The 22116-nt window shown below is 42.4% G+C and overlaps 1 protein-coding gene across 2 annotated transcripts in view; it reads right to left on the reverse strand.

The window, feature by feature from the left end:
* Positions 1 to 21762, reverse strand: part of LOC108441130 (exostosin-1) — a 362942-nt gene extending 341180 nt beyond the window's left edge. The window contains exons 1-2 of one of the 2 annotated variants that reach the window (XM_037537417.1): positions 20524 to 21762; positions 18434 to 19471 (exon numbers count right to left, since the gene is read on the reverse strand). In XM_037537417.1, coding sequence (XP_037393314.1) covers positions 18434 to 19377 — 944 coding nt within the window. In that variant the 5' untranslated portion in view covers positions 19378 to 19471; positions 20524 to 21762. Of the gene's footprint in view, positions 1 to 18433; positions 19490 to 20523 lie in introns of both variants that reach the window. The other variant, XM_037537418.1, reaches the window with a different exon arrangement.
* Between the last annotated feature and the right edge of the window lie 354 nt (positions 21763 to 22116).

The raw sequence follows: 22116 nt of genomic DNA on the forward strand, positions 1-22116 counted from the left end.
AAGCTAATGAATTTATTAATGAGAAAAGCTTAATATGAAATGACCACATGCTTTTTTTAATGCCAATAATGTCTGTGACTCAGGTTTTAAAAGGAATGACTAAGCAAGAAATTACAAATGGGGGCCACCAAAACATTAACACATCACTCCGTGATAAGAGACCTCTGCAAGACGTCATTGCAAATTATAGCTGAATTGTGAATGTGAGGCTAAAAGGCTCAGGCCTAACTTCTCACAGGTCTCGTGAAGGTCAAATTAAATTAAAGAGGAGAAAAAATGAAGTCTGATTCCAGCTGATCGATTGCCGAGTCATGGCAAATATCAGCCATGGTGTAATGAATGCGGCATTCACACTGGTTGGTTCACATTTGCAGCAGGGGGAAATCTGGGAAAAGATGGTATATTGATATTGCAGTAAACCGAGTTTTTTTTGTTAAAATAAATGCCAGAGCACCAATGCGAGACAGCGCACAGTGAGAGAGGTATCAAACTCTTCCACTTGCTTACGAGGCTTCCTGTGGATGATTTATTGTATGGCGTTGTCATTAGGGTCAATGGCTGAAATTAATTTGGCCATGCTTATGAGTGTGTGCGACACGTCATGTGGTAGGGGAGTAATAAGGAGCTCGTGGCTGCAGAGAGGAGCTCTAACAAAACTGTGTCGAACAAAAGAAGAGAAAAAGAAAAGAATCTAAAGCGGGGTGTGCAAAAGTTGGCATTTTTGATTTTCTAAGTGAAAATAAATTGTACACCGAGTAGAGCGAGATTTATTAGGGGCAAATCCAAAATCAGGGGCAAGACAGTCCAGGGTCAAAGAGTCAACACGGAGAGAACGGGGAACAGATATGAGAAAAGAAACACAAGATAAACAAACAACAGAGGCTGGAAAAAACAAATATCAAACATAGACCAAACAGTACATACACTACAGGATGGAACAATTCAAACAACACAAAGACCGGCAAACACTGGGCTTAAATACAACAGGGATAGCGATGGCTAACACGATACAGGTGGAAAACAGGTGGTTACAATCAGGGACAGAGTCAAGAAACAAGGGGGCAGGACAGGGAAGAATCAAAACACATGGACAAGTAAACAAAAGCACATGGAAGACTGAAACCAAAACAGAAGCACATGGATGCCTGGGAGGGGCCAATGGTGACATAAATCAACACATCCTCTGCGTTAAACACACTTCTGAACAGTTTAATGTACAACTGTACATACAAAATATGGACAATATAACAAAATAGCACTTTTTTATTGCTTTATTCGTCTTTATTGTGTTAAATTCGGTCAAATTTGCAGGAAACTGTCAAATCTTTACAGGGTGTATTAAATTATTTCACTTAAAGAACATGCAATTTGACCAGATCCATCAGTCTACAAAATGCTTACATTACTGTTTAAACGTTTGAACGTTTAAACGTTTAGTCAGTTTAAACCTACAGTGTGGGTTACAATATTGTAAGCTAGACACTAGGAGGTGTTTCAGTGTTTTGGGGCAACATTAAAAAGTCCTGATTTGATCACCACCTTTCAAATACAGTACAGTACATTCTGAATACTTATTTTATCATAACTTCACACTGGGCGTTATTACATTATTTTTTTGTCATAATTTCATCCCAGATTTAACTTTATTAGAACATCATTGTGGATATTAATGCTATCAAGACCATTCTAGATAATTCATTTCATGGAAACGATGTTCGGGATGTGAAGCCTTGACATTTTTATAGGCCATAAGAAGCATAAGAAGGGCCTGGGTTCGATTCCCCGGCCAGGGAACAAGGTCCTTTCTGTGTGGGGTTTCCATGTTCTCTGAGCTGGTTTCCTCCCACAGTCAAGACAGTGCAGTCACCAATTGGAGATGCTAAATTGCCCCTAGTAGTGTGTGTGTGTGCATCTGCTTCTGCCCTGTGATGGACTGGTGATCTCTCCAGCTTGTTTCCTGCCTTCCGTCTAATGAGTGGTGAGTCCAGCATCCCCTGCAACCCCAGAGGATACGCGACTTGGTTGATGATGAATGAATGAATGAATGAATGTAACTTCAGTCTGAATTAGTAATTACTGCATTGTTCCATTGTTGATATGAATATGATAACATGATTTACTAACACATATCTAACTAGTAGGTAAGGCAAGGACAACAGCAGCAGGAAAACCTCTGAGTTCCTGTGGGGGGGGACTTTAAGAGGAGCCAAAACTCCAAAGGGGAACGCTGGTTAATAAAGTTACAGCCGGAGCAGGATTAAAAACAGACACACTCGGATACTACATGATTTGTTTAATCTTTTTTTCCATCCCTCTTCAGCGCATCTAAGCTTCTGGCAGCGTGAACTTTGAAGCTGGAGGCGTATGTCATTAGCTGGCCTTACTGCTCAAGAAGCAATTTCCTCCTTCAAGGCAAAAGCCACCACAATGAGGACTTAGGCACCACCCTCATTACTTGCTGTGTGTATCTCCCATTGCCCTCATTACCTCACAAAGCGTATTGTCCAGGCAGAATTAGCAGTGGACCACTGAGTGAAAGGGTTAGACTGAAGATGACTCTTCAGAAACATCTACACAAGTTGAAAGCTCTCAGCCCCCAGGCTCTTTATCACTCGGCCGTGTCATCAGAAAACAAGATAAAAGAGAAAGGAAAACAGCATCTGTGTGTGTGCAGTGTGTGCTCACTGCCCCCTTGTGTGTGTGTGTGTGTGTGTGCTCACTAGTGTGTGTATGTGGTGTTTCACTTCATGGATGGGTTAAATGTGGAGGTGAAATTTCCCAGTTTGTGGGATTAAAAAGTGTCACTTATCATATCATAGGCTTGAATGAAAGTACTTACTTAATGATTATCTGTAAAGTTAAAGTATGGATGTGTCTCAAACGACTATTTCTTAGCTATATTTTGGACTGTTGGGCTGCAGGAACCAGTATTTAAACTCCTGTGTAGTGCACTATGTAACGAGCAGGCAGCCATTTGAGACTCAGCCCAGCGTGAGAGGAGGGGCATTGCTTCATTGGTGCTAATTAAGACTCGTGGTGGCGATTTGGTGACCAAAACGTTTACATTAAACAGTGCTGTGTTATCATTTGTTCATTATATGAGCTTTAGGCCATGTGTTAAAATGCTTATTATATAATATGCTTAAATATGTACAGTCATTGGGGAAAAAAACACAATAAAACAAATTATAAAATGTGCCCTACCTTTCACACGGGCCACTCTTTTCCCTTAATATGTTAAATTGAGCAAATAAAACACTAGTTGTGCATTAAAACGTGCAGAAGTGTATCCTATGTAGAGGATATGTTCACTTATTTTCACTTAGGAAAACAAAAGATGTCACTGTGGCACAAAAAGAGTGGAGAGAAAGCAAATGTAGGTAGCCTGTACTGTCAGAGCAGCATATTGCTGCTGTCAGACCAAAACCTAATACATCCAAAATAATAACTTTACAGGAGAAGGAAAAAAAATCCTTACTTTTAATGTAAGTCAGTGGAACCAGATGTTTTTCTGAGTCGTTTTGGACCGTTTGTTTTGGTCAATTCATCATGGAGTTTACACACAATGTGAAAGGAAACAGGAGTTTTCAAATTAGGTCAAAACCAGAAAAATGATCATCATATGCAGAGTAACACATGTACAGTAACCAGCCGTACAAATATGAATGGTGAATTAAATAATGGCGAGAGAGAGAGAGAGAGAGAGAGTTAGAGAGAGAGAGAGAGAGAGAGAGAGAGAGAGTGTGAGAGAGAGAGAGAGAGAGAGAGAGAGGGGGGGGGAGAGTGAGAGGATGGGGATGGATGTTTAGTGACAGCATGAACTGAGTGGACTTTTATTCATACTGATGTCACTCTTCATAAACTCCACTGTAAAAATGACTGACCTGCCAGATGCACTTACAGATCAAAGCAGTGACCTTGTTTGCTTAACAGGAGGCACCGTGCCCCCCCCCCCCCCCACCCACACACACACTCACACATTCACACACACACTCACACACACACACACACACACACTCACACATTCACACACACACTCACACACACACACACACACACATTGTATCACTCTATCTTGCTCTTTGTCTCTCTCTCTATCTCTGTCTCTCTCTCTCTCTCTCTCTCTCTCTGTCTCTCTCTGTCTCTCTCTCTCTCTCTCTCTCTCTCTCTGTCTCTCTCTCTCTCTCTCTCTCTCTCTCTCTCTCTCTCTCTCTGTCTCTCTCTGTCTCTCTCTCTCTCTCTCTCTGTCTCTCTCTCTCTCTCTCTCTCTCTCTCTCTGTCTCTCTCTCTCTCTCTCTCTCTCTGTCTCTCTCTCTCTCTCTCTCTCTCTCTCTCTCTCTCTCTGTCTCTCTCTCTCTCTCTCTCTCTCTCTCTCTCTCTCTCTCTGACACACTTGGCTCTGTGTAATGAGTGAATATTCTTACTGTTTTAAGTAAATGCCTGGGATGACGCACCAGACGGTGTGAGGTGGTCTGCAGCAGGTGGTCTCCAGGGGGTGATCGACATTTCAGCTAACACACTCCTCCGCAGCAGGGACTGAGTGAATGTGTGTGCATGTGTATGTGTGTGTGTGTGTGTGTGGAGGAGTGCATCAGAATTTGGTAAGAGTGCTATAAACACAGTGACACAGTGAGTGCATTTCAATGCATGTAAGGATTTATTACTCATACATTTGAATATGGAATGACCCATCCATCAAATATCCCCTACAAAAATGAAGGCAGTGCAGACAAGCGTCAATCTTTTATGTCCAATATAGTTCATATAGTACTGACTCAGATTCAGACTCAGACACCACCTTTCATTTCTCTCATTTCCTAATGCAAGTGAATGGAACCAGACATTTTTCCAAGCCATTTTGGGCCATTCTATTGTATGTAAATGTCATGATGATTGGACCAAATGAAAAGAACAACAGGTATTTTCTAAAAATTGACAAAAATGGAGATATGAGGTTTTCTCCCAAAAGCGGCGATATATGAAATATTGAATATTTCAGTGTTTAGCGTATCCACTCTATGAAAGCTCCCCTTCTTTTCAAATGACTTAGGCCCAATCCCATTTCTTATTTTTACCCCTATCCCCTTTTTTCGAGAGTCACTTTGCTCCTTGGAACTGAGCTACAAGGAACAGTGGTTGAAATCTTCTCTACCTCAACCCAAAACCTAAACCCAACCCTCAGCCCAGTCCTAGCTCTAACCCTGGTCCATATCCTAATCCCCAACCCTCCACTGTTAGGAATCAAGAGTTCCAATAGATAGTTTAACCATTTTGAACATCTGTAGATAATCTATAGGGCTCTATCCAAATAAAGTGAGACCATTTTCTGTATTTCTTGGCAAAAATGACTGCAAACCAGTGTGCAGATCTTAGAACCTACACTTTCAACTGAATTCCACTGAATGAGCTACAGGGGAAACATGATTGCTATCAAATTACCATGTGTTTGTTATTTCTGCTGATAACCATGAGTTCTAATGACTCATTTCGTTCTTGCTTTCTGTAACTAAGCAACAAAAGCAGGAACTAAAATATGGCAGTGCTGCTGGTCAGCGAAGATTGATGACATCCAGAGGAGGAGGGTGGGGGGGGCGAGGTCAGATACTCGAAACACCTGCTTGTGGCATTATTGATCCGTGATATGAATAAATCATGCGGCCCTCTCTGATATTTCTACCTTGTATTTTAGTCCTAAGCTTCTTACCGCTCAGCGAAGCCACTGGCAGTGAACGCAGGATGCATTCCTTTCCAGCTGGAGATAAGCTGGTTTCATATTTACGCTCTTAGCTCTGCTGTAATGCAGCTCTTGCCAGCCCAAAGTCTCAGCTACCATCTGTAAGGGGCCAGGCTTTATTTGTTCTAATCATTGTTTGCTGTAATGGGGAGGTTGGCGACGATCGTAGATGGAATCATTGTGTATTTCCGCTTTCATGAAGATTTCCGTTATCTAAGCCATCTGAGATATTATGACTGGTCAATGGTTTATTTGCTTTAATTCTGGTGGCTGGAACATAGTACGCTTTAGAATAGTCTTCCCATTAACACGGTTCTAGAGTCTTCCTCCCTACTCATATCAGTGAAGAATGTTTTCCCCATTCACACTGTTCTAGGATATTCTATCACATTTGCACACTGCTGGAATGTTCTATTATATTCTCAATGTTCTAGTGAAGAATGCTTTCCCCATTCAAAGTGTTCTAGAATGGTTCTCCCCACTCACACTTTTGTAGAACATTTTCCCCATTCACAGTGTTCTAGGATATTCTATCACATTTGCACACTGCTGGAATGTTCTCCTATGTTCTCAACGTTCTAGTGAAGAATGCTTTCCCCATTCAAAGTGTTCTAGAATGGTTCTCCCCACTCATACTTTTGTAGAATGTTTTCCCCATTCACACTGTTCTAGGATATGCCATCACAGTTGCACACTTCTGGAATGTTCTCCCATATTCTCAACGCTCTAGAATGCTCCTCCCTACTCATACCACTGTAGAATGTTTTCCCCGGTCACACTGTTCTAGGACATTCTATCACATTTGCACACTTCTGGAATGTTCTCCCATATTCACACTATTGCAAAATGATCTCCCCATCCACATGGTTTTAGAATGTTCCCTCCCATTCACAATGTTCTAGAATGCAATTGGTCAAAAATGTTCTTGCCTGTTTAAACTGTTCTCGGATGGTCTCCCTTCTTCACATTATTCTAGAATGTTCTCTTCCATTCATGCCATTCAAAAGCTCGTTAGACTTGGTCTTTCACTAGTAAACAAGAAGCAAGTCACCAAAGTTCTTTATATCAATCCAGCTCCATTCAAAGCCATCTCCATCACATATTAGCTACTGGCAACAGTTTTGTTGATGTCAGCCAATTTCATTAATCAGCCTTAATATTGGCCAGGCTCTAAATATGACTAATTTGACCAAAATTAAATGAGTAGCACACAAAGAACAGGTAAATAAAAGCACATTATGGAACCTTTTATCTAAACAGATGTGTGTCACGCAGTTTTCCAGTTTCAGGCCTGGACTATTACACAAAGGGCTTGATGTAAGCCTGTGCATATTGACTGTTAAGTGATTTAACACAGTAATAATCCTCAATAATGGAAAAAATGCATCCATGTAAAAACTCCTCGATCATTTGATGATTTATTTGATTTAGGCACACCACAGCATAACACCCAGACAGAGACCATAATATAATATACCCACATATTAACACAATCATTTTGGGTAATGTGATATTTAACATTAACACCACACTTATTGCACCTAATATAGATGAGATGGCTGTTGAGCTGCACTGGTTGAACATGCTTGATGCAGAAGGCAGAGATTCTACCTAAAAAGGCCAACTATAGAAGAAATCATAAGACTAAAGCTGAGTTATTTTCCACACGGCTGTGTTAATATGAGGACTTTGTTACCGGCACAGGCATAGCTTGATTGGCTGAATCAGGGTGTTAAAACTGAGTAAACACTCTGCTTTATGGATCTTGATTTAAAAACCTTGACTGCAAAACAGGCCTCCAGGAATACAGAGCAACAACACAAACACTTCGGAAAGTCAGCACAGAACACAATGTCAGAAGAAGCAAAGAGACAATAAAACAGCCACATGTCTACGCGTAAACTGACGAGAGGGTACGAAACAGATCTATAAAACACATTTAAAAAAGAGTGAGATGGAGTGTGGCCTCTAGACGGTGGTGAGGTCAACAAAGACAAACATCTACAAGCAATAAGCAGCGCTGAAATGCCAGAGCAAAGGCTGACTTTCTTCTCCAGCATCTGCTGTGGGTACTGTAGAGGCTGAGGGAGCCTCATTAAGAAGAAGGTTAAAGCGAGGCTTCCTCTGACAGATTACACTGTTACTGAACAAATCATACCTAACTAGCAGTGTCTCAGCGGGTGGGCTTGTTCCACTCTCACACTGTCACACACTTCTCTCTCTCTCTCTCTCTCTCTCTCTCTCTCTCGCTCGCTCGCTCGCTCTCTCGCTCTCTCGCTCTCTCGCTCTCTCTCGCTCTCTCTCTAGCGATGTAGCAGCTGTACTATCTCCCTCCAGTCTTGTCCATAGACAAATGGTGGGATTTGATTTATGATAGGGGGCTATACACGCCATAAACCAACACTGGGCAGTTATTTTGCTATCCTTTGCTATTTGAAATGCTATCCTAAGGTATCTATATGGGGGTCCACATATGGGGGTCACTAACTAACCTGTCAGATTCATAGCAGGAAAAAAAAAAATGGGTTAATTGGTTATCCGTGTTCATTTTGGTTATGGAATATAGCCATAATAAATCTATAGTTTAATACATCTGGCTCTTCATTGAAGTTACTTCATTGAAGAAATCATGTCTTCCTGAAATAATCTAATAGGAAACATCGCTCAATTAATGAATCCCAATAATCAGTGCAGATTATCAAAATTCTACAATCAAAGATATGTTTATGGCTAGCATAACTAAGCCCAAGTATAACACCAGGGACATAGAAAGGAAGTGGTCTTGAAGCTTTGCTTCCATTTACATTCCATATTGTGAGTGCTAAAGGCTTGCAGGGCTGTGGAAAGACAACAGGCAAGGAAGAACATCCCAAAAGAATCGCAAAGAAGCGATTCCATAGCTCCAGTATGAGGCTAAAGTATAAATAAATGAAAGAAATGAAATGCATTCATTAGAAACGTTTACATGCAGCCTGATCATCTGTTAATCACATGACCAACATATTAATAAAGCGCATGTATAAAGTCCATGTATACACCTCAATTGGAATAGACTAGTCTAACTGAGGCCATTTGGGATATAGTTTCTGTCCGATTGCACGAGGTGGGTAATCCTGTAAATAACCTGTTAAATAGAAGAATAATATCCGTGTAAACATCTGTATCTGATTACATTCCCTATCGGAAAGTTTAAGTACGCTTTGCATGTGCATCACATCGTAGTGTCCGTTTATAATGTTCAACATGGTGGGAAACTGGTCTGCAGAGGAGACGAAGTTCATGCTCTGATCTTTAAAAGACGGCAGTGGGACGGACGTCCAGCTTATGTGTCTCAGGACGTGACGTCTTCCTCTCGGCCTTCTTTAATAAGGACGTTTTCCTGAGTCTGACATCATTTTAAAGTAATTAAAAACAGAATCACTGCTCACTGCTGCTCATCTCACTATGAATGGACTCATGTGATGCTCGTTGTCATGGTAATACAATAGTCTACACTAAGTGGTGAGCTATGCATCCATGTCATTTTTGATCTGATTACTTGTAGTCAGCATGTAAACAGAGATTGTTTCTCAGATTGTTCAGGATAGTGTGCATATAAACCCCTCAGTCTTCGCCTATAATTGGAATCTATTAAATCAGATTGGCAAACATCTTTGCATGTAAACACAGGCATTGAGACACATTGTGAGTTTGAGGAAAGTTTTTAAAGAAGTTATTTGAAGGCTGCCTACTTGAGTACTTGGCTGATCACGTTACAGACAAACTTTTGTTTAAGGAAAATTTAATTAGCAAACATGAAATCTGCCCTGTTTGTTTCTCTGTGTTGTCGTACAATTTCAGCTTTGTGAGCAAACAACTTACATATTTTTGCATTATTATTATACATGTAGGCTAAGAGGTTCCAGCTCAATTAAATTTGTGGATAATGTGGTTAGATATGTAAAGAATAATAAGAGTGGGTCGTTTTAAAAATCCTCCACTTGAACATGTTTTACATGGTAAGTAACCTCTTCAACTCCTTGAAGCCACCGGTGGTTCCAAAACGCACTTCGTCACATTCTTCATAACTTTCATATTTCATAAGCTCCATTCAGAATCTGGGCGTCGTATGAGGCTGTAGCTCTTCTCTCCAGTCTAATAGGCGGTGATGTCATTTTAAACACTTATAATAGAAGAAGCTGAACTCAAGTTTTCTACTGAAAGTCGACCCGTTTTTCAACAAATCTGGGCTATAAACTATAAACAGACAGCATCTCTTCAGTGATCTGCTTTGTAAAAACTATTTATTTAAGATTTTTATCTAAGATTTTTGGCTTTCAGTGGTAAATTGTAAGTATGCAGCAATATGCGTTGATCACAAAACACATTTTCTGTTCATTTTTTTACTGAATAATTTGCCTTATGATTTGGTCACGTGAATTCAGACGGACACACCTAAATACCCTGGAGAATAAGAGGTTATTCAAAACCATGTCTTTATTTTGAAGGTAGTTTTTCCCCCATTCTTATGCTCATTTTTATCACTCCTTAGTTACAGCCTTGAGTGAGACACAGTGAGGAAGGCAGAATTTCAGTGAAATTGTAAAAACAGCACTGATATCGAATCGGTACTCGGTATCGGCCGATACGCAGAGCTCACCTACTGGAATCAGTGTCAGAAGCCAAAAAACAGGCAAAGCTGCATCTCTAACCAGAACGTGAACTAAAACGCTCCGTTGACGTGCCGACTGCTGCTTCTTGGAATCATCACTTCGTGAACACTTTGCTCAGGCAATGCCAGCTAGCCAGCAATAGCGCATATGCCAGCTTTACCCGATTTCTGTTAAGTTATGCCCTTGACGAAAAGAGAGATCGGTGCTGGAGGTCTCCTCCAGCCCCTCATCTTTTCTCCTTGAGTCCAAAAGCGAGAGAGAGAGTGTCACGTTAATCAGCCACGCTAATTAAAACACAGTGGGATTCTCTCTCTTCCCCGCTTCCTTCTCGGTGTCGATCTCTCATATTCTGCCACATCATACGTCTCACTCTCTCTCTCTTTGTCTCTATTATAACCCCCCCACCCTCCTCCCCCCTCTGGTGTGTGATGAATCTGTAGGAAGCACCCAGTCGTGAGTGGCTGTAATTTAGAGTCGACCAATACATCTTATCAGCAGGTCCCTTCCTCTCTCCTTCCCTCATCCCTCCATCCCTCTCCTCTCCTTCTCCCGCAGGTGCAAATGAACATGAACCTGACAAAGACCTCTGACGGGATTCTGAATGAGGCCTCTCATTGACTCACAGTGGCTCGATAATGAAATCAACCATTGACTCCAGTATGAGTGTGGGTGTGTGTGTGGGTGTGTGTGTGTGTGTGTGTACACGTGTGTGTGTGTGTGTGTAAGCCATGCCCAGTGCAGGCTGTTGTAAAAGAATTATGGGATGTTATCAGAGTCTCATTTTAATCCACCACAGCGCAGAGGGAAGCATATGTGTGTGCGTCTAAGTGTGTGTTTAATGCTGTCCTCCTCTGCCTCTCAGCTCCTACTTAATTCAATAGAGGGCCAATTATTGACTGTACCGCCACTTTGAAATCCTTTTCAATTTATTTAAACTGTAAGTGTCTGCCGGTCGAGACCCCTGGCCTAATTTGCAGACTAACGCTTCATATATTACTCTACTTAAAGCCAAGATCAAGATCACGATCACTCCATTGGATCACACTTACAGTCTTGTAATAGCAAAGGGGCATTATTTATTTGCTGTATGCTCTAAAGACACAAAGAAACACAAGGTAATGTATCTGTACCAGAGCACATCATCTCAGCAGTGGCATACCGTGACCATTAGAGCTAGGCCTTCAGTTCGAAGCCAAAACTTGGTCAAAGGAATGGAAACGAACCTCTACAATAATTCTAGTTTTTGCTAACAGTCCTATGGGATTCTTGGAATATGTTAGTGGTAAGTAAACGATGATTTACAGAAACATTTTTGGTGGAACGACATATAACACACAAATTTAAAGCTAGTAAAAGACAGATTTTTTTGTGAAACTTAGACTCACTGGCCACTTTATTAGGTACAGTTGCTTGTTAACACAAATAGCTAATCAGCCAATCACACGGCTGCAACTGCAAATGCATTTAGGAATGTAGAGGTGGTCAAGACAACTTGCTGAAGTGCAGACCGAGCATCAGAACGGGGAAGAAAGGGGATTTGTAACTAAATAACCAACCAAAATCTCTGAGGAACGTTTCCAACACCTTGTTGAAAGTCTGCCATGAAGAATTAAGGCAGATCTGAAGGCGAAAGGGGGTCCAGCCTTTTATTAGCAAGGTGTACCTAATCAAGTGGCTGGTATGTGTATAACATGCATTAACATCAATTTTACTGTGTAGCTGGTTTTCAGTGACTGCTTCAGTTAATATGCCCAGCATAGAGCTGCTGCTGCTATGTAGCACTTCTAGAAATCGGACTGAAACCGGGAGTTAAACTAGTTCTCAAAGATTAAAGTGATGCGTCCAGGACGTCTGGAAGACCTAGAGTGACATTTTCATTGGTTCCATTGGAAATCAAAACAGACAAAGTCGATTAAACGCTCAATTCCTAATTATTTGTTTATTCCAAGCTGCTTATCCTTGTGGGTCACTGGAGCCTGTCCCAGGACTCATTGGGCAGAAGGCAGGATGCAGCATGCATTGTGATTATATTATATAAAATGTAACTAAAAATTGCAGACCCGATGGCCTTGAAGGCCCACTATGCAGTCTACAGTGTGACAAACTATATCATTGCTGTCGGAGCAAAACCTTGTATCTCCATTATTGCCATTTCTCATGACAAATGGACTAAAAGAAATGGTCCAAAATGACTTGGAAAAAAACTGGTTCCATTGACTTGCATTAGAAGTACAGTTGGTTTTTTCCTTCTCCTGTAAAGTTCCCATTTTGGAAATACAAGGTTTTGTTCCAACAACAGCGATATACTAAAGATTAAAGGGCTTTACCTGTAGCACTTGAAATGAACCGGCAGTCTTACCTATTGAAACTTAACTGAATTGGTTTTATGATCTTGAGTCTATACCTGTGGTTTTATTATCTATGACAACTGATGACAATCAGTCACAAATTTGAGCTGACAGCAATTATTTTCCATACATGTTGGCTTTTCCAGATGTTTCCATCACAACAAACAGAATGTTTACTCGAAAATAAAATAACACACTTCAAACAAAGATGAGCATCTAAAAGACGGCTTTCATGCTCAAACTACTGACACCCCGCTACCCCACATGAAGAACTACACAGCTAGCAGCCACCATACTGGTGGGAGTGCTGTCTCAGGCTTTTTTTACAGGTCAGTTACTGATATTGGGACAAAAAATCTTCTTCTGATATCAACCAGATATTGAGACCTGGTGTCTCTTAAATGATGGATGCAAGGTTTTATTACACACCTTTATAGCCCAAGAATAGCTCAACCGGTTTGCACTGAAGTAACAGCGGTTACTGAATAATAAGCCTTAGTATATAATAAGACTGGCATTTTAAAGGGTTCAACTCTGTGGTAGGGTTTGAGCTACTAAGCAAAGAAGCTCAGCAATTTTACCACTTTAGGTTTAGTTACAGCGCTGTGTGAAAGTTTTAGGCATCTAAGCAAATTTTTAAACAACTGACCTCAGCAGTGAGTTTATCACAATATACATTAGAATAAAGTCGTATTCATAATTCAAATAAACAGAAAAACAATAAAAAGTAACAAGAATTTCTCGGGTCCATATTTTTCCTTGACACCTTCACAGCCGCCACAGAGACTCGTTAATATCATCAATGACATCATGAGCTCAATTTACTGAGCACTGATTGGTCAAACCAGGAGCTGCTTTTTAACTACATATAATACTTTGCTTCCTCCAGGAGAGGCTTGGAGATGGTTAAAGAAACACACTGACATACAGAAAATAAATAAATTAATACATATTTTATAAATAGTGATTTTCTGGATGTTCGTGTGTTTGTCGGAACAAAACGTTGTGTCTCCATTTTTGTTGATTTTCAGTTTTTTGACATAATTGAAAAATGCATGTTGGCCTTTATATTGTGTGTAAATTTCATGAAGCATGGACCAAAATAAATGGCCAATAATGACTTGGAAAAAGTTTGGTTCCATTGACTTACATTAAAAGTAATGTATGTTTTTTTCCTTTTCCTGTAAAGTTTTTAAAGTAATTTTGGAGATACAAGGTTTTGTTCCGACAGCAGCGAGATATTATATATATATATATATATATTGTAGATGTTTATCTATATCTATCTATATCTATCTATCTATATATATATATATATATATATATATATATATATATATATATATATATATAATATTCTATACATTTTGTTTATTCAAATATTAACACTTTTCTCAGCAAATAAACACAAACTACACAAATACATTTTGAAAATGTGTCTTGGGTACCTAAGACTTTCGCACAGTACTGTATATACAGTTAACTAAAAATGAAAGTGTCAATTACAATGACTTATTTAGCTAAAAGATCATAATCACCAAAGGCCTAATCAGGGCTTCTCCAAATCTGTGTTATCATTATTATCATTATTATGTACTACCTTATATATTTAGAAGTTTTCCCCTAAAACTGAATGTCTGCTCTCTAAAATGAACTGGAAGCCATTGTTGGAGGTCTCTTTCACACCAAGCAGCGGTGCCACAATCCTGAATAATACTGATAAATAGAGTACCAAACAACAGCAATGCACACGGACAAAAGCTCCAGTCATTTTTTGCAAAGATTTGCTTTCTGAGAGACGCCCCTGTTCCCAGGGCTAGAGCTATTTATCCGGAGTAAGGTTCCTCCACACTCCAGCAGTGACCGATGTTAGTGCGAGGTGTTCCAGCCACTCCTCTTTCACTGCTATTTGTTCTACACAGACTCTCTGTGTGATGGCTGTCCGTGAAACTAATCAGGCTGCTTTGGAACACAGCCCGCCATCCCACTGCACACCCAACACCCCCCAATTACAATCCAATCATTCCGGCCTACCTGGTGCACACCAGAGGGAACGTTCCTGAAAGGAAGCAAGCAATAGGAGCTGGCCATTTCTTGGTCAATAGTGCAGTATATACGCATTAGTTCTAGCATTTCTACAAATAGTTGACAACTTTGACAGGAAATTATCAAGATCAGATGAATACAGGCAGATATGGTCAACTTGTGGTTCCAAATCCCAGTCCCGGATCACCACTGCCCTGCTTTAACACGCACTCAATTCAGGGCTTGACAATTATGCTGCATTTTCGTTTTTTTTGTTTCCCTTCCCGTTCATTTTTCTATGGAGACAGGTGGCAGACCTGTGCAGAGAACTGCGAGAGCAGCTGTGGAGGAAAGCAGATATTAAGGCCAAGAATAAATTCTGAATTTCTTTATGCAAGCAAGAAGGAGCTTTTACCAGCAACCAGGCATATGTGCTGAAATGTGGCGCAGTACGGGCCGAGTTACGTGCCATGCCTCTTAGGAGTGGGAATCACAGGCATCTCACAACACAACACTATCAGGATACTTTGCCCATGGTACTGTGATCCTGTGATACTCGACATAATGCACGGCAGTCTTCTACAATACATCATGATGTCTGTGCAACTGAAGAAAATAAAATACTCCTGGATTGGCAAAAAGCAGCAATTATGAATTTAGTGTCAGTTTCAAAGAATTTGACAACCAACATGAAACAAAGGGCACAGCTTAGCTTCATGCCTCTAACACGCATTCACTGACTGCGTACACTGCATGGGCGAAGGTCCTTGCAAATAAACCCAGCAAGAGACTTAGTAATACTAGCAGCCCTCGGGGACGTAAAAGTATCTTAGTTTTGCTTTAAGAACTGTATTAATTGCAGGCCGATGAGTTGCAGCCACTTTAGCTATTTTCTCAACAACCAGATCAGGATGATAAAGAAGGTAGCTGTGCATGTTTGTTGTGTTGCCTGTACACTTTATTTGTATAAGACAGTTTACATTTACAGCTTTTGGCTGACGCTCTGAACCAGAGCGACTTACAATTTGATTATTTTTACATAGGTAGGCAGAGGTGGTGTTAGGAGTCTTGCCCAAGGACTCTTATTGGTATAGTGTAGGGTGTTTGCCGAGGTGGGGATTGAACCCCAGTCTACAGTGTAGAAGGCAGAGGTGTTAACCACTACACGATCCCATCTGGCAAATTGCCTTTGTCTATTTCAGTCTTTGTCTACCTTGGTGCCAGTCATGAAGTAGTGAATCTGGTAAATCAAAGCGGACGGGGAGTGCGTTTACAGCGCATACATGTTTCAAAAAGTGACATTTGGCAACAGTGCAAAGGAACGTGAAACGATACATCACCACATTGATATTTTACCCCTAATGCCCATAGCCAAGCAACACACTGGAATCAGTATATAAACCTCAAAACTAACCAGAGTAATGCAACAAGTAATTAACTAGTGGCAAAGTTAGTTAACATTAGCCTAGTTAGCTAATGATAGATAGCATGCTCGCTTACGTAGCATGTCCTGTACCCATATTCACCTTGGGCACTCGACTGCAGAAACTTGCACTTTGTAAGTACCTGATAGCCACTGCTACAATACTGCTAATTCCTGCTAGCTATGGGATTTGCAGTTTCACATTAGCACCAAGCTTAATGTGGCGTACATTCACTTTTTCACACTGAGTTTCACACTGTGTAGCTATACGTTTATACACTGGAGCTTCTAAGACATGCATTTAACATATTTTCCTTTATATATTTCAGTTTTTCAGTCAATTTATTAGTAAATACTTCCAACTTGAAGCCTAACTGCGAGCACCGTTAGAGGACCCTGCCAGCCTGTTAGCTTTTCTCAAGCAAATCAAACAATTGATTCATTTGTTGGCATTTTGACTCTTTATTAAAAGTACTTCAGAGGAGATTTTTATTAAAACCGCTGGCTTTACTCTTCCTTGTCTTAATGTGTAAGCAAATTTTTGTTTACTATATGTACAATATACTGCTGTCAGTAGTAGTCTATACTTTGGTGATTACAAAAACCATACATTACAATAAAAGCGCTGTAAATATTGATTAGAGTAGCTACCTGGCAACTCTGCTGCTAAGTCACTGTACACTTTTGTACAGTGTGCATTTTAGAAACATATCCTCAGAGCAGCCAACAGTTGGCAAAGGAAGCCACTGACTTCCCTGTGATATAAATGCAGTGTTACTGAGTTGAATCACTGGCAAGAAAAAGAAAAAAAAAACTCTGCAGAGCAGGAGGAGCAAGTGGGAAACACTGTTTCTAGGTTTGAATAATAAGCTGTGGTACACTCTCCCTGTGGCCATCGCAGTGCTGCAGAACACTGAGGTGGGAAGGGGCATCACCAGCGATGACACGGAGCACACATACCTCCCTAACAAAGACGGAGTTGGAAAAGCCACACAAATGTAATGAGAGCAGCCCGGGACAATGAGGGCCAACTCTTCCCATGGGGGGACCTGGGTAAACAAGCCACACCACACATCCGCAACGGATTACTGAGATTACAGCACTCGAATTTTTGTCTCTGTACCATAGAGAAAGTGAGAGCGAGAGCGAGCGAGAGAGAGAGCAACAAAAGCAATGCGTCTCAATTCAGCTCCTGTGCTGACACACCGCACTCAGTTAGCATTTTTTCAGATTGTAGCTTACATCTGCCGCACTTGCCCCAGGACAAAAACGTCAGGACAAAGCTTTCGAGTCGCTGCTTTGGGAAAAGCCAAAACCATGTGAACGAGTGTTCAGCGGCGCATGCACCATCTAATGCTAGCTGTTCACTTTCACCTCCGGTATCAAAGACCAACCGCTGTAAAAACTCCAGGATTCTTATTTGGCCCCAACCTTTACAGCAGCTGCTGACAGCTGTATTCCATTTTCTAGGCTTTGTAGGAAATTTGTAGCTTTTTGCACTGGAAGTCTCTGGAGCTCTCTCTCTCTCTCTCTCTCTCTCTCTCTCTCCATGTCACTGTGCTTTTACCCCGGCAAACTCAACGCAACACCGCTTCACTTTCGGGCCCTTTTCCCATGACAGCCCAACACTGGTGCACTCAGGCTCTGCGAAGAGCTCCGCAAGAAAACAGGACACTTCGCTTTTTTCTACAGAATTAATCTCTAGTTCAAAAGATGCTTCAGCTTTTCCACATTCCAACAGCAAGCTTTCTTGCAGAAATAGTTCCAAAAATAATCCCATTTACACATTTACGCTTTACCACAAAAGCAAGAAATCAGCCAAGATATGCTTGGTGTCGAGACACAGGCTGCTTCTACCGTTTTTAGTTATGCCTACTTCTGTCAATTGTCATGCAGTGCCAGAAACCGATCTATAATTGATTACTCAACAACTCAACACAGTTTGAGGCAAATGTGTGAAGATACAATAGGTATGCGATACAAAGCTTCTGTTACTCATTGGCTTCGTCACTCCAGGGCAAAACTGATGAAACCAACTTTAGACACCAAACATGACTTAGCTACATTTCAGGTAAATTGCAGTAAATGTGGAAATTTGAATTTCTGTGGAATGATTCCTTGGTGGCACTAAGAGCCACAAATATTTTTCCATCAGTAATGTAATGCTCAGCATATGGAACATGATCATCAAGTGCAGTCTTGCTAAAGCAGGCTTGGACCAGCGACAAGGAAAGTAAACCAGGGGACTTACTTTGAGTATTCTTCATTGTCTCGGTCACATCTGGCATCCTTATGCTTCTCCCAGTCCTTGCCATGCTTGCAGGTTGTCAACAAAATCATATCTTCCCCATTATGTATATGATACAAAGCGTTCCTGGTTTCAGAGCCGATTCCTGTGAGGTACCTCTTCCCTTTGAACACCAGCAGGTATTTCCGTGCAGGTGGGATATTGTTGGATGCCAAGTGACCCTTCTCTCCACCTTTCTGGGGGTGGTCTTTAGAAAATAGGGGGATAGATACATCAAATCGAGGCCTGAAGTTCCCAACATCCACACTGGCCTTGGCTAGCATGGCCTGGCCCACGTCAAAGCCTAAATCCTCAGTATAATCAGGCCAAGTTCCAGAGTACAAGTTGAAGATCAGGTGGTTCCTGCCCTCATTCCACAATGGAAGGCTCTGGATTCTGGCTCGGACATCCTGAGCATACTGAGTGGATAGCTGGTCCCTGTCCAAGGTGTCCATGCCCAGCACAAAGAGGCACGCCTCATCAGGATCCCGCGTATAGAAGCGGGACTCCTCGATTGCAGCCAGAACCTTCCGGTAACTTTCAGAGATGACCTCGCCTTTCTGGGGCGGGTACACGTAGACCCGAAAGACCCTCTGGCAGCGGCTGAAGTCAAAGCACGTCTCCATGCGGCAGCGTCGGCTCTTGTAGATGTTCTTGCGGGTCTCCCGGCGTTCGCGCGGTGATGCGTGCTGGTGCAAGACGAGAGGGCTGTCCTCCTCCTGCTCTGCCCCATCCAGGTACGGCCGCAAGGGAGGCTCCACCCACTCAGGCTGGAGCTGGGAGGGCCTGTAGAAGCGCTCTGGGTGGCTCCGGGTTTGAAGCTCAGCAACCTGCAGGGTCCACAGGTAGGCCAGTAGCAGGACGCAGGCCCCCGCAGACACCAGCAGGTAGCGCTTCTTGGCCTGCATGGAGGCTGGCAGGAGCAGCTCTGGGGCAGGAAGAAGCTGGGCAGGGGCAGAGCTCAACCCGCAACACGGAGCCTCATAGCAGCGCTATAGCATACTGTCGGAAAATAGGACACTGCGAGTAGAGGTATAGACACACACACAGGCATACGCGCACACACACACGCACCAAAACCGCATACGCAGGCATATGCATGCACAAACACTAATATAAAGATATATAGATACACAGTTTAGCTCAAAACTAAAGAAAGTTGGTTAACTGCAAAATTAATAGCCCACAAATTCATTTCCATTGATTAAACTGGGCTTAAGAGAAATTCAATATATGAGCCTCTTAAAAAAGTAAAGAAATCACTTTTTATAGGTAACAGCCTAAAAAATGAACTAACAAATAAACAGTGCAATTAATAAACTTACAAAACGTGCGTTTGTCCACATTTTGCCGCTGAGACATCAAGCGTGCTTTGTCACTGATATCGTTAAAAAGAGAGGAAAAGTGCACACACATATAGGCTAAAGCAGTGGTTCCTCACTCTGGTTCTGGTGTTCCCCTGTATACTTTGGTGTTTTTCCTGCTCCAGCACACTTGATTCGTGCCATCTAATTAAAGACCAGGTTTAATGTGGATGTGCTAGAGAAGGGCAGTCAGCAAACTATGGTCTTCCATGACCAAACAGGGGCTCCCTTGGCTAACGCACGGGTACTTATAGTCCTGCTCGTGGAGTAAAGTTCCACCTGTGGTGATCTTTTTCCTGCTCTAACACCTGATTTAACTCATCACCTCGTTTCCCAGGCATTCACAAGGTTAAAATCAGGTGTATTAGAGCAGAAGGAAAACTAAAGGAAGGGTATTTCAGTTAGAGAGGCAAGCAGTGCCCAGACTTTACCACTGGCGACGTCAGGCTTAAGTTATCCAGCTTTACTGAGAAATCCTGCTTTGTGAAATACTTTCCGAGGACGTACTTGACTAAGCAGGAATTGGTTAGCCAGAGAAGTTTGTCTTCAAGCCAAGACAGCCCAGCAGATGGAGATAAGGATTTGTCTTTTAGACAGTTCTAACTTTTGGGCTTAAGTTATCCCGCTGCTTTGAGACAGGAGGTCTGTAATACACGCACTTCATTGAAACGACTTATAAGGTATAGTTACCTGCAGGGGGCGTCTATGCGTGCACGGGCAACTTCAGCCTTCAGTGAACTTCAGCGCTGATCATGCACGCATGCATCTTCTCCAAGAAGCAAAGTTTGTTACTCCAGAAAATAAAAAGACCCAGATGTGTTCAGAGGCAGAGCTCCTGGTGCACCTGGACGTCCACGTGGTCCTTATTAGGTTGTGAAACAATCCACAGTGAACTCCATCACTCCATCACTCCATCGCTCCACTCCAGCTTCTCCTCCCAGAGAGTCTGTATGGCTTTTAAAACCGCTTTACTGAGTGGTGGGTCAGTCAGTCCTGCACAGTCCAGCTTCAGAATCTTTGACCAACAGGCTCGTTTGCATCAGCCCGCGCGAGTCTCGGACACTTCTCTCAGCCGAACCCGGGACTCCTGGAAACCACCTCAAGTTAGAGCAGCCTCACGTGGAGAAAGGGCGAGCTGGCCGGTGCCCCCTGCACCGTGACTGACCGAAGCTCGCAGACGGTCGTCCGCGCGACATCTCCACTCCTTTGCACGCCACGGGGGCAAAAAAAGTTTAAGAGAGGAATCCGGTGCTGCCAGCGCGAGAGCCACGCAGGGAAACTTCGTGCCCGGACAGCGCCGCGGTGTGCCTCCTCTTCATCATCATCATCATCAACTTAATGATCATCACGACCTGTGATCTTCCTCATCTTCCTCCTTCCGAACACCACCGAGTCCGCGCGCCGCCGCGTATCAACATCATCTCTGTTCAAACCGTTTATTTGTTTGTTTGTTTGTTTGCTTGTTTATTTGTTTACTACTTGACAGGTCAGCAGTGCTGGCACGTGCACATTTTTTCTTTTACTTTTCATATTTTGTCCACCTCCGTTCTGCGATCGGATCGCCATCCAGCAAGCGCTGACCACTTAAAAAATGATGACGTAAACTCATTGCCCACGTCGCGAGCCAAGCCGGCGAGAGCGTCCCCTTCTCCGTTTGGCTCCTCATCCAGCTCATCCAGGTGTGGACGGAGCCGGAGTCCGTTCACTCAGCACCAGCGGCGCGCTCCGCCCTCCCCTCTCCGCGCGATCTGATTGGCGGAGACAGCGCCCACGAGCGAGGGAAACGCAGGGCCGTCGTGAAGGAGGTGGGAAGGAAAAGCACCCGTTTTAAACCCACCCGTTTCCAAGCAAGCCCCGCCCCTCCTGCGCTACGATTGGCTAGTAGTTCATACTCACGAGCGCTCCCGTCGATCTACACTCTTAGCAAAAAGATGGTTCTTCAAGGGTTCTTTAGTAAAGAAAACGATTCTGCGTAGAACCATGAACACTGGGACCATCGCATGCCTACATGGTTCCTGAAAGGGTTCTTCCAAATGATGGAGAATGTTGTGTATGGTTCTATATAGCACCGAAAAGGGTTCTTCCATTGCTTGATATCACCACAATAGAACCCTTTTGGGTGCTACTGGTAACAGGATTCCATACAGAATGATACAACACATTCTCCATCAGTCTGAAGAACCCTTTCAGGAACCATGTAGGCATGCAAATGGTCCCAGGGTCCATGGTTCTATGCAGAATCATTGTCTTTACAAAAGAACCTTTAAAGAACCGTATTTGTGT

The sequence above is a fragment of the Pygocentrus nattereri genome, chromosome 4 (genome assembly GCF_015220715.1).
Source record: "Pygocentrus nattereri isolate fPygNat1 chromosome 4, fPygNat1.pri, whole genome shotgun sequence".
Classification (NCBI taxonomy): Eukaryota; Metazoa; Chordata; class Actinopteri; order Characiformes; family Serrasalmidae; genus Pygocentrus; species Pygocentrus nattereri.